Raw genomic sequence first — 12,007 nt, forward strand, 5'->3', positions numbered from 1 at the left:
CTCCAGTGTCTGACTTACTGCATGAACCTCGCTGCACCTGGCCTGCTCCCCTCCATGGCAGAGCTCTGCTGCTGCCTCCAGACAGGAGGCTGGGCTGGCAGTGCCCAGCAGCTCAGCCACCGTCCCCGGCTGCTGACTGCTCTATAGGAGGGAACCAAGGGCATGGAGTGGGACTGGGTGATGCACAGAGTGCATTGGGTTGGAAGGGAGCCTAAAGGTCCTCTTGTCCAGTGCCCTGCACTCGGCAGGGACTCCTCCAGCTAGAGCAGGCTGCCCAGGGCTGCCCCAGTTCTTCAGTGTCTGCAGGCATGGAGCCTCCACCACCTCCCTGGGCAGCCTGTGCCAGTGTCTCCCCAGCCTCCCTGTGCAGAACTTCCTCCTGAGCTCCAACCTGACTCTGCCCTGCTCCACTTCCAAACCCTTGCCTCTGCTCCCATCCCCACAGCCCCTTCTGGACAGTCCCTCCCCAGCCTGCCTGGAGCTGCCCTGCAGATACTGAACTGCAGCTCTGAGGTCTCCTGGAGCCTTCTCCTCCCCAGGCTGCACAGCCCCAGCTCTCCCAGCCTGGCCCCACAGGGGAGGTTCTGCAGCCTCTGAGCATCTTGGTGGCCTCCTCTGGAGCCTCTCCATCAGCTCCAGGTCCTTCCTGTGCTGAGGGCCCCACAGCTGGCCCCAGCCCTGCAGGTGAGGTCTCCCCAGAGCAGAGCAGAGGGGCAGGATCCTCTCTCCAGCTCTGGCCACACTGCTTTGGCTGCAGCCCAGGCTGCCCTTGGCCTCCTGTGCTGCCAGTGCCCATTGCTGGCTCCTGCCCTGCTCCTCCCCCCCAGCACCCCCAAGGCCTTCTCTGCAGGGCTGCTCTCAGTCTCATCCCCCCCAGCCTGGATTGATTCTGAGGGGTGCCCAGAGCTAGGTGCAGGACCTTGCCCTTGGCCTTGCTGCACCTCCTGAGCCTCATGCTCTCCAGAGGTCCCTCCCAAGCTCCCCCATTCTGTGTCTTTGTGACAAACTGCTGTGACTCAGCATGAACCCCAAACTGTGGTGCTTGTGCTGCCTCCTTTTTCTCCTTCCCTGTGGGTCTCTGCTGGGCAGCAGCAGCTTCTGAAGCTGGGGGATGTCTGCAGGGCTGCAGTGCTGGGTTCCTGGGGTGCAGCTGCTGATAGTTTAGCTTTGTGCTAATGAGTGGGAGCCCAAATTTCCCATCCAGCTGCCTTCTTCCAGCCCACCCAGCTGTGGTACATCCACAGGGATGCCTCCCAATTTTGCTTTCTGGAGTAGCATAGTCAAGGGGTGGTGATGGTGGTGGTCTCCTGGAGACTTTGGACAGCCATGTTTGTCCTTTGGACTTTGTCTTTCTGAGGTGAAAGTCTTGGGCAGCTGCCAGGGGCAACTCTGTTCCCAGTCTGAGGCCAAACCTGCAGGTACAGCATCCCCTACCCTGGGGCACTGGTGCAGGGCTGCTTCCTGTGCATCTGCCTTGGACAGGGAAGCATCTGGACATGTGGACCTGTACCAGTGATGACCATCAGTGAGGGGACCACAGCAAAGCTGTGCCAGCAATGGGCAAGCAGTCAGTAAGGAGCTCAGATTGCTGTTGTGCTGCCTCAGGGCAAAGCAACTGCAGGCTGCCCAGAGAGGTTGTGGAGTCTCCTGCTCTGGAGCCTTGGCAGCCCTGTCTGGATGTGTTCCTGTGGGACCTGTGCTGGATTCTATGGTGCTGCTCTGGCAGGGGCTTGGGCTGGAAGCTCTCCAGAGGTCCCTTCCAACCCCTCAAATTCTGTGAGCCTGTGGTCTGAACACCACTGGAGTAGACAGCAGCAAAAAATTACCAGGACTTGGTTGTGCAGAAAGGTAGGAGGCTCCTTGCTTCTACCCCAACCCAGGAGAACCTTCTGGTCATGCTCTGGAGAGCTTCCAGGCCAAGCCCTGCCAGAGCAGGAGTAGAGAATCCAGCACAGGTCCCACAGGAACACATCCAGACAGGGCTGCAAAGGCTCCAGAGCAGGAGACTCCACAACCTGCCTGGGCAGCCTGCTCCAGGCCTCTGGGAGCCTCCCAGGCAAGAAGTTGCTCCTCCTGCTGAGCTGCAACCTCCTGGCCTGCACTTTCCATCCCTTGCCCCTTGGCCTATGCCAGGGCACAGTGAGCAGAGCCTGGCCCTGGCCCTTCCTTCCTGCCCCCCAGCCCTCAGCTCTTGAGAGACATTGAGCAGATCCCTCTCAGCCTTCTCCTCTCCAGCCTCAGCAGCCCCAGGGCTCTCAGCCTCTCCTCAGCAGCAGTGCTCCAGGCCCTTCAGCAGCCTTGCAGCCCTCCCTTGGCCTCTCCCCAGCAGATCCCTGTCCCTGCTGAGCTGGGGAGCCCAGAGCTGGCTGCAATCTTGCAGCTGGGGCCTCAGCAGGGCAGAGCAGAGGGGGAGGAGAAGCTCCCTGGCTCTGCTGGCCACACTCTGCTGAGTGCAGCCCAGGAGCCCCTTGGCCTTCTTGGCCCCCAGGGCACACTGCTGTGCCCTGCAGACCTTGCTGCCCCCCAGCACTCCCAGGTGCTTCTCCTTGGGGCTGCTCTCCAGCAGATCCCCTCCCAGCTGTGCTGCTGCAGGTTATTCTTCCTGCCCAGCTGCAGGGCTCTGCACTTTATCCTTCCTGACCCTCCTTAGGTTCTTCTGTGCCCAGCTCTCAGCCTGTCCAAGTCTCTGAATGGCCTCACAGCCTTCAGCTGTCTCAGCAGAGCCTCCCAGCTCGGTATCATCCCCAAACTTGCTGAGTAGGCTCTGTCAGTCTGTCTGTCTGTCTGTCTCAGTGTCATTGATGAAGATTTTGAACAGCACCAGATCCAGCAATGATCTCTGGGGGACTCCACTGCTCACAGCTCTCCAGCTGGACTTGGCACCACTGATCATCACTCTTTGCACTCTATTCTGTTACCAGAAGGCAGAGGATGCTCCAGAGGAGACCACTCAGTGTGTGCCAGTTGTTGGCCAACCAGCTAGAGAGGACAGAAGAGACCTTGTGCTACCACTTGGTGCTTCTGGGGCAGTCTGCGTGCCAGCCTGCTAATGGGGCTGCATTCCAGCATCACCATCATGGCCAGGCAGCTACCTGCTGCTGGGGTGCAGGCATCTTGACCAGAGAAGGTGGGAAGGAGCTGTCTGGATCATGCCCTGGCGTGTTCCTGCCAAAGCCTGAGCAGCTTCCTGCAGACAGCTCTGTGCAGGAAGGTGATCTGCTGCCAGCAGGATCCCCAGCCTGTGTGAGAGGACTTTGGCCATCCTTTATCAAACAAACAAGCTTATGTAAGAGGCTTCATCATCACTTCTCCCTCCACACACTGCAGCATGCCCACACTGAGATGGTCGATGGTGGTGCCCTGCCTGCTCAGGAACTGAGCATGAGAGGCAGAGACAAGAGAAGCAGAGATGTGTTGCTAAGGGGCATGGTTTGGCACCAGACCTGGTAGGGTTAGATAATGGTTGGACAGGATGAGCTTAAAGGCCTTTTCCAACCAAAATGATCCTCTGATTCCATTGTTCTCTAACTGGCCATGGTTGGAACAAACAGGCTTGAACCAAGGTTTCCATCACAGAATCACAGAGTGCTCTGGGCTGGGAGGGAGCTCCAGAGCTCAGCCAGCCCAGCCCCCTGCACTCAGCAGGGACATCCTCCACTGGAGCAGGCTGCCCAGAGCCCTCTCCAGCCTCCCCTGCAATAGCTCCAGGCATGGAGCCTCAACCACCTCCCTGGGCAGCCTGCTGCAGTGCTCCAGCAGCCTCCTGGGGCACAACTTGTTCCTCACATCCAATCTCAATCTGCTCTGCTCTGCTTTGCAGCCCTTGCCCCTGCTCCTGTCCCTGCAGGCCTTTGGGAGCAGTCTCTCTGCAGCCTTCTTGTAGCCTCTTCAGGTCCTGGCAGGCTGCTCTGAGGTCTGCCTGGAGCCTTCTCTTCTCCAAGCTGAACAGCCCCAGCTCCCTCAGCCTCTCCTCACAGCAGAGCTGCTTCAACCCCTGAGCATTTTTGGAGACCTCTGGAGAGCTTCCAGTCCAAGCCCCTGCCAGAGCAGGAGCAGAGAATCCATCACAGGTCCCACAGGAACACATCCAGACAGGGCTGCAAAGGCTCCAGAGCAGGAGACTCCACAACCTCTCTGGGCAGCCTGCTCCAGGCCTCTGGGAGCCTCCCAGGCAAGAAGTTCCTCCTCCTGCTGAGCTGCAACCTCCTGGCCTGCACTTTCCATGCCTTGCCCCTTGGCCTATGCCAGGGCACAACTTTCTCCTCCTGCTCAGCTCCAACCTCCTGCCTGCCACTCTGTGCCCCTTGCCCCTTGGCCTGGCCCTGGGCACCACTCAGCAGAGCCTGGCCCCAGCCTCTTGCCCCCCACAGCTCCTTTAGCTCTTGCTGAGCATTGCTCAGCTGCCCTCTGGGGCTGCTCTTCTGCAGGCTCTCAGCCCCAGGGCTCTCAGCCTTTGCTGCTCCCAGAGCTGCTCCAGGCCCCTCAGCAGCTCTGCAGCCTGCCCTGGGCTCTCTCCAGCACTTCCCTGCCTCTGGAACTGGGGAGCTGCGAGAGACCAAAAGTTTGTCTCTCTTGGTGTGAGTCAACAAAGATAAACTGATAGCAGAGCCACTGGAAAGATGCAAAGAATCCTGTCTACCAATCCTGGATGCAATTCAGCTTGTGATTGCATCGTGATAACACTGGACTGCAACAATGGACCCAAGGACCCAGCCATCACGCCTTCAGGGCAAGATAATCTCCACCCATCAAGTACCCTGGCCAGGGTGACACAATGGTTTTTACCACCTGTTTCCTGATGTGTAAGGAATGTGGGGGGCTTGTCTGGATGGAGATGGGGTAGATGGGGATCCCTCCCATCCAAAATCTTGCCCAAACACACAGCAATGCACAGAAAGATTTCCGGGGAAATGATACCTGGATACCTAATTTCCTGCCCCTGGAATTCCTGAGGGACAATACTTGGGCACATACCTAAGGACTAAAAACTGTATAAAAGACTGGAGCCACTACTGGCTACTTTGGAGAAAAACAGAGATGAAGGAAAGCACAGGAGACAGAGCATGCCGCTGAGGAGGGAAAGCCGGGACAATGCTGCTCCGGAGAAAAGAGGCTGCCCAGAGGACCACAGCTCTTCTCCAGCCAAAGCCTCAGCACCCTTTCTCTACAGACCCAGGCTGCCCAGAGGACCGCAGCTCTTCTCCAGCCAGAGCCTCAGCACCGTTCCTGTACCAACCCAACATCTCCTGCAGCACCTTTCCTCCACAGACTCAAACTGTCTTGGGGGGGGGTGAGGGGTGTGGTAATATAATTCCTTTCCTCTTCTCTCTCTCTTCTCTCTCTCCCTCTCTATTTTCTCCCTCTCCCCTTCTTATTTCCCCTTAATTGATGTAATAAATAGTCTAGCTGTTGATACTTTGGCCTTGTTTGTGCCTCTCATTTCACAACATGGGAATGTTCTAAAAGAATTTGAGTCTCTTTCCCTCTCCGGACTGAGACAGGAGCCCAGAACTGGAACCAGTAGTTCAAGCATGGTCTGACTAGGGCAGAGCAGATAAGGATGTCTTGACCTCCTGGGCATACTCTTCTTCATAGAACCACAGAGACATCCAGGGAGGCAAAGCCCCTCAGGGTCACCAACCCCAACCCCTGACCCTACCTTGCAAGGCTCACCCCTAACCCACAGCCCCAAGCACCACAGCCAAACCACCCTGAAACACCTCCAGGCCTGGGGACTCCACCACCTCCCTGGGCAGCCTCTGCCAAGCTCTGACCACTCCTGCTGGCAAAAGCCTTTGCCTGGTGTCCAGTCTGAGCCTGCCCTGCTGCAGCCTGAGGCCATTGCCTCTTGTTCATCCCCTGTGAGAGGAGAGCAGCAGCAACCTCTGCACAGCCTCCTCTCAGGGAGCTGCAGAGAGCAGGGAGCTCTGCCCTCAGCCTCCTCTCCTGCACACTAACCATCCCCAGCTCCTTCAGCCTCTCCTCATCAGATTTCTCCTGCAGGCCCTTCCCAGCTTCCTTGCCCTGCTCTGCCCTGGCTCCAGCACCTCCACCTCTCTCTTGTCTTGAGGAGCCCAACTCTGGGCACAGCACTGGAGCTGTGGCAACCTTGGTGCACCCCAGCACACCACTGGCCTCATCTCTGTCCCAGCAACATCGCCTGCTCAGCACAGTGGCTGTCTCCTGGTGTCTTTGTCCAACAAGGCTCTTCAGTTACTCCCAAGGACAGTGCCCAGATTGAGGCAACCTTTTGCCCCTGGCTACTGCCAGCAGCACAGAGGTGGCCAGGATTCTGCCCAGAGAGCAGAGCAGGTTGCATCTGCACTGCTGGCAGGGACCAGCAAGGTCCTTCAGTGGTGCCACAAGGAGATGATGGATCAGCACATTTGTCTTGAGCAGCCAGTCCAAAAATCACTGAGCCTGAAAGCCATGCTGAAGGTGACCTGGAGGGAGTGACTCAGGCTGCCTGTGCTTGGCACTAGTTGGAATGTTAACCCCTGGGTCAGAGGAAAGCTGACTCTCCTGAGATGTTTATCAGCTGGAGGATGAATGGGAGGTTGCTCCAGCCTTAAACTCAAAACCAGCCAGGTGCTGGGGGAAGCAATGGGGGACTGCTCCTGGGGTCTTCCACCCTGTCAGAAAGGGCAAGCAGCCATGTTCTGAGGGATATGGTCATAGAATCATAGAATGGTTTGGGTTGGAAAGGACCTTAGAGACCACAGAACAGCTCTGGTTGGAAAAGCCCTCCAAGCTCCCCCAGCCCCAACCCTCCAGCCAGCACTGCAGGCTCAGCACCAAACCCTGTCCCTAAGCACCAGCTCCACACTGCTGGAACACCCCCAGGGATGGGGACTCCAGCACTGCCCTGGGCAGAGCATTCCAATGGCTGAGAGCCCTTCCAGGGCAGGAATCTCTCCTGAGCTCCAGCCTCAGCCTCCCCTGGGGCAGCTTGGAACCATTGCCTCTGGGGCTGCCTCTGCCACCAAGGAGCAGAGGCTGCCCCCTCCTGACTCCAGCCTCCCTGCAGGGAGTGGTTTGGGTTGGAAGGGACCTTCAAGAGCATCCAGCTCCAACCCACTTGCCATGGGCAGGGACCCCTCCCACCAGCCCAGCCTGCTCCAGGCCTCATCCAGCCTGGCCTGCAACACCTCCAGGCAGGAGGCAGCCACAGCCTCCCTGGGCAGCCTGGGCCAGGCGCTCCCCACCCTCACTCTCAGCAATTTCTTCCTCCTCTCCACTCTCAATCTCTCCTCTCCCAGCTCAAAGCCATTGTCCCTGGGCCTGGCACTCCCAGCCCTTGTCCAAAGTCCCTCCTTAGCTCTCCTGGAGCCCTTCAGCTCCTGCAAGGCTGCTCTGAGGTCTGCCTGCAGCCTTCTCTTCTCCAGGCTGCACAGCCCCAGCTCTCCCAGCCTGGCCCCATAGGTGTGTCATGACCAGATGGGAAGCAGCAGCCATATCTCAGGCTGTCAAGCAGTGAGCAAGGGGGAGAGGAAGGATAAGAAATTCTTGTTCCCAAGTTCCTTGAGCACTGGAGCCTGGGCACTGCCATCCTGGAAAGGTTGTTCGAGAGATAGGTGCTGGCTGGGACATGACATAAACCTCTCTGAGCTCCTTGCATGGAAGAAATTATTGATTAATTTCTTCTTATCTTGTGCAGGGCTCTGGTCACAGGTGTGTAACAGCCATCAGCATTCTCAAGCTGAACTTGTCAGTGTGAAACAGGGAGCCAGAATTGGGAGACCTTCCTCCTGCCGCTGCCACAGGCTAGGGCTCTCAGGTAAGCTTCAGTGGGGTTCACTGTGTCCAGTGCTGGAGCCCCCAGCACAGGAAGGCTCTGGAGGGGCTGGAAGGTGTCCAGAGCAGGGCCAGGAGGAGGAGCAGAGGGCTGGAGCTGCTCTGCTCTGCAGACAGCCTGAGAGAGTTGGGCTTGTGCAGGCTGGAGAGGAGAAGGCTCCCAGGAGCCCTTCTGGTGGCCTTCCAGGATGTGCAGGGGGCTGCAAGCAAGCTGGGGAGGGACTTTGGAGGGGGTGAGGGAGGGATAGGAGTGGGGGGGCTGGAGCAAAAGGAGAAGTGGGGAGCTGGAGCTTGGCTGTGAGGAAGAAGTTGTTGGCCAGGAGGGTGGTGAGAGCCTGGCCCAGGTTGCCCAGGGAGGTGGTGGAAGCCTCCTGGCTGGAGGTGTTTGCAGCCAGGCTGGAGGTGGCTGTGAGCAACCTGCTGTGGTGTGAGGTGTCCCTGCCCATGGCAGGGGGTAGGGGCACTGGCTGAGCCTTGGGGTCCCTGCCAGCTCTGGGAGTCACATTGGCTTCCTGCAGCATTCCTGGGGCATTTTAATCAGCTGGCACCAGAAAACATTGAGTTTCCTGGAGGTCCCTGCAGGTGTGCTTAAGGCTGCTTCTGTGATATCCACTCCAGTGGTTGGGCTCAATGATCTCAGAGGTCTTTTCCAGCCACAACAATTCATAAAATCAGAGTATTGTCAGGGTCGGTCCAACCTCCCCACCATGGGCAGGAGCACCTCTCAACTGGACTTGGCTGCTCATCCAGCCAGGCAGGAGGCAGCCACAGCCTCCCTGGGCAGCCTGTGCCAGAGTCTCACCATCCTCACACTGAAGAACTTCTTCCCCAGCTCCACTCTGACCCTGCTCTGCCTCAGCTTCAAACCATTGCCCCTGTCCTGTCTCAGACACCCTCAGGAAGTCTCTCTGCAGCCTTCCTGCAGGATCCCTTCAGGTCCTGGAAGGAAGTCAGCTCTGACCTAGCACAAAGCCAGCACCAAGCATTCATTACCTGCTTTTCCTCTGGGGTCTACACTTCCAAGATTTGTCCCCATATGTCCTGGGCAGTGTGGGGTGGGGATCCTGGCTGCTCAACCTGCCTTATCTGGCCTTGTGACAGGGAGTGATTGCTGCTCCCAGCAGATAGCATTCTGCTGCCTTAAGCAGACTGGAAAAGCCATCTCCACTTAGAATCACAGAGTGCTCTGGGCTGGGAGGGAGCTCCAGAGCTCAGCCAGCCCAGCCCCCTGCACTCAGCAGGGACATCCTCCACTGGAGCAGGCTGCCCAGAGCCCTCTCCAGCCTCCCCTGCAATAGCTCCAGGCAGGGAGCCTCAACCACCTCCCTGGGCAGCCTGCTGCAGTGCTCCAGCAGCCTCCTGGTGCAGAACTTGTTCCTCACATCCAATCTCAATCTGCTCTGCTCTGCTTTGCAGCCCTTGCCCCTGCTCCTGTCCCTGCAGGCCTTTGGGAGCAGTCTCTCTGCAGCCTTCTTGTAGCCTCTTCAGGTCCTGGCAGGCTGCTCTGAGGTCTGCCTGGAGCCTTCCCTTCTCCAGTTCCCTCAGCCTGTCCTCACAGCAGAGCTGTTACAACCCCCTCCTCTGGACCCTCTCCATCAGCTCCATATCCTTCCTGTGTTGAGGGCTCAAGACCTGCACACAGCCCTGCAAGTGAGGTCTCCCCAGAGCAGAGCAGAGGGGCAGGATCCTCTCTCCAGCTCTGGCCACACTGCTTTGGCTGCAGCCCAGGCTGCCCTTGGCCTCTTGTGCTGCCAGAGCCCGTTGCTGGCTCCTGGCCAGCTTCTCCCCCACCAGCATCCCTAGGATCTTTTCCTCAGGGCTGCTTTCTATCCCCTCCTCTCCCAGTCTGTACTGACAGTGAGGATTGTCCTGTCCCAGGGTTGCACTTCCCACCCTCACAGCCAGTCCTGCCCTCCCAGGCGCCAAGGCAGGGGCCCCCAAGCACCAGAGAGCTATTTGAGCATGCAATGTGATGCTCTGGGTGGGACCTTCCTGTCATCTGCCTTCCCCATGGGCTTCTTTCTGCTTCCACAGTGCCTCCACCATGTGCAGGAGGAGGTCCAAGTGCTCCTTCTCCAGGCTGGAGCTGATCCTCATTGGCTGCCTGACACTGATGCTTGTGGTGACCGTGGTGCTCCTCGTCCTCCACTTCCTCGACCAGGAACACCAAGGCAAGTGGAGCTGCCTCACTCCAGCTGTGGCAATCCTGCTCAAGTGTGTGTCCAGCACAGTCATTGCAATTAAAGGGGTACAGTTAGAGGGTCAGTGGGCCACTACTGAGCAAGGCGCAGCAGGAGCAAGGTGGTCAAAGCCAGGGCAAGCATCTCCAGGGCTATGGCTGCACAGCCTTTGCTCTGGTGGGGAAGGATGGGTGCAGACACAGCTTCTTCCCTTTCTCCACCATAAAGGAAATCTGGGAGCACTCACTCCTGACTCTGCACCAAGGTGTTGCAATCCCATCACAGCACTTTTTTACACCTCCAACCCCATCACCAGCATTGGGCAGGTGGCTGCTGGGAGCTGCCCAAAGTTAATGCTAAGTTCCTTTCTAAGAAGAATAGAACAGAACAGAATTAACAAATAGAATAGAATAGAATAGAATAGAATAGAATAGAATAGAACAGAATAGAGTAGAATAGAATAGAATAGAATAGAATAGAATAGAATAGAATAGAATAGAACAGAACAGAATAGAATTAACCAGGTTGGAAAAGACCTTTGAGATCATGGAGTCCAACCTCTCCCCCAGCACCATCTGATCAACTCAACCATGGCACCAAGGGCCTCATCCAGGCTCTTCCTAAACACCTCCAGGGATGGGGACTCCACCACCTCCCTGGGCAGCACATCCCAAGGGCCAATCTCTTTTTCTGGGAAGAATTTGTTCCTAACATCCCTGGAGAGAGAGAATCTTATGGGAAAAGAAAGCATGTTTAAGCTTTAAAGGTTTCCATGTGACACAAACCAGGAGCAGGTAGCTAGGACCTTAAAATACTGACCTCAGATTGAATGGAGTTTATCTTTGCTTCATGTTGCAGCAGATAAGAGTTTTGCACAAAATGACCAGAGAGCTGGAGACCCTTCCCTCTGGGGACAGGCTCAGAGAGGTTTATGTCATGTCCCAGCCAGCACCTATCTCTAGAACAACCTTCCCAGGATGGCAGTGCCCAGGCTCCAGTGCTCAAGGAACTTGGGAACAAGGATTTCTTATCCTTCCTCTCCCCCTTGCTCACTACTTGACAGCCTGAGATATGGCTGCTGCTTCCCATCTGGTCATGACACACCTATGGGGCCAGGCTGGGAGAGCTGGGGCTGTGCAGCCTGCAGAAGAGAAGGCTCCAGGCAGACCTCAGAGCAGCCTTGCAGGAGCTGAAGGGCTCCAGGAGAGCTGGGGAGGGACTCTGGAGAAGGGCTGGGAGTGCCAGGCCCAGGGACAATGGCTTTGAGCTGGGAGAGGAGAGATTGAGAGTGGAGAGGAGGAAGAAATTGCTGAGAGTGAGGCTGGGGAGAGCCTGGCACAGGCTGCCCAGGGAGGCTGTGGCTGCCTCCTGCCTGGAGGTGTTGCAGGCCAGGCTGGCTGAGGCCTGGAGCAGGCTGGGCTGGTGGGAGGGGTCCCTGCCCATGGCAGGGGCTTGGAGCTGGATGGTCTTTGAGGTCCCTTCCAACCCAACTCGTTCTATGATTGTGTGATTGTATGACTATGAATGTCCCCCCTTGTCCTTTCCCAGGAGCTCCTGACCTGCCATCCCCTTTTTTCTTACTGCTGCTGAGATGTTTTTTTCTTCTGTGCAAACATCTCTGTTTCCTGCAGGGCAGTGGTGGGGCTTGGAGAGCTTAATCTTGTCCCCCCTTGCTGTGAAGCTCCACAGGTTTCACACAGCCCAGGGACCTCAGCTCGTGAGCTCCTTCATGGCTGCTGCACCCAAAAGGACCTCCCCAGAACACCTTCACAGCTCATTAGAAACCCAAGCAGAGAGTATCAGCTGGATCACAGGATCACACCATGACACCATCACAGGATGTGAGGGGCTGGGAGGGACCTCTGGAGAGCTTCCAGGCCAAGCCCTGCCAGAGCAGGAGCAGAGAATCCAGCACAGGTCCCACAGGAACACATCCAGACAGGGCTGCAAAGGCTCCAGAGCAGGAGACTCCACAACCTCTCTGGGCAGCCTGCTCCAGGCCTCTGGCAGCCTCCCAGGCAAGAAGTTCCTCC

The 12,007-nt window shown here is 57.4% G+C and overlaps 1 protein-coding gene across 1 annotated transcript in view; it reads left to right on the plus strand.

Moving 5' to 3' along the window:
- Window positions 1-7,710: 7,710 nt before the first annotated feature.
- ASAH2 (N-acylsphingosine amidohydrolase 2) overlaps window positions 7,711-12,007 on the plus strand; it is a 35,823-nt gene continuing 31,526 nt past the window's right edge. The window contains exons 1-2 of the mRNA XM_068169202.1: window positions 7,711-7,777; window positions 9,829-9,974. Of these exons, the coding sequence (XP_068025303.1) occupies window positions 9,839-9,974 (136 nt within the window). The 5' untranslated portion in view covers window positions 7,711-7,777; window positions 9,829-9,838. The remainder of the gene's footprint in view (window positions 7,778-9,828; window positions 9,975-12,007) is intronic.

Source organism: Melanerpes formicivorus, unplaced genomic scaffold, assembly GCF_026170545.1.
Source record: "Melanerpes formicivorus ecotype bairdi unplaced genomic scaffold, bMelFor1.0.p_v2 SCAF_171, whole genome shotgun sequence".
Classification (NCBI taxonomy): domain Eukaryota; kingdom Metazoa; phylum Chordata; class Aves; order Piciformes; family Picidae; genus Melanerpes; species Melanerpes formicivorus.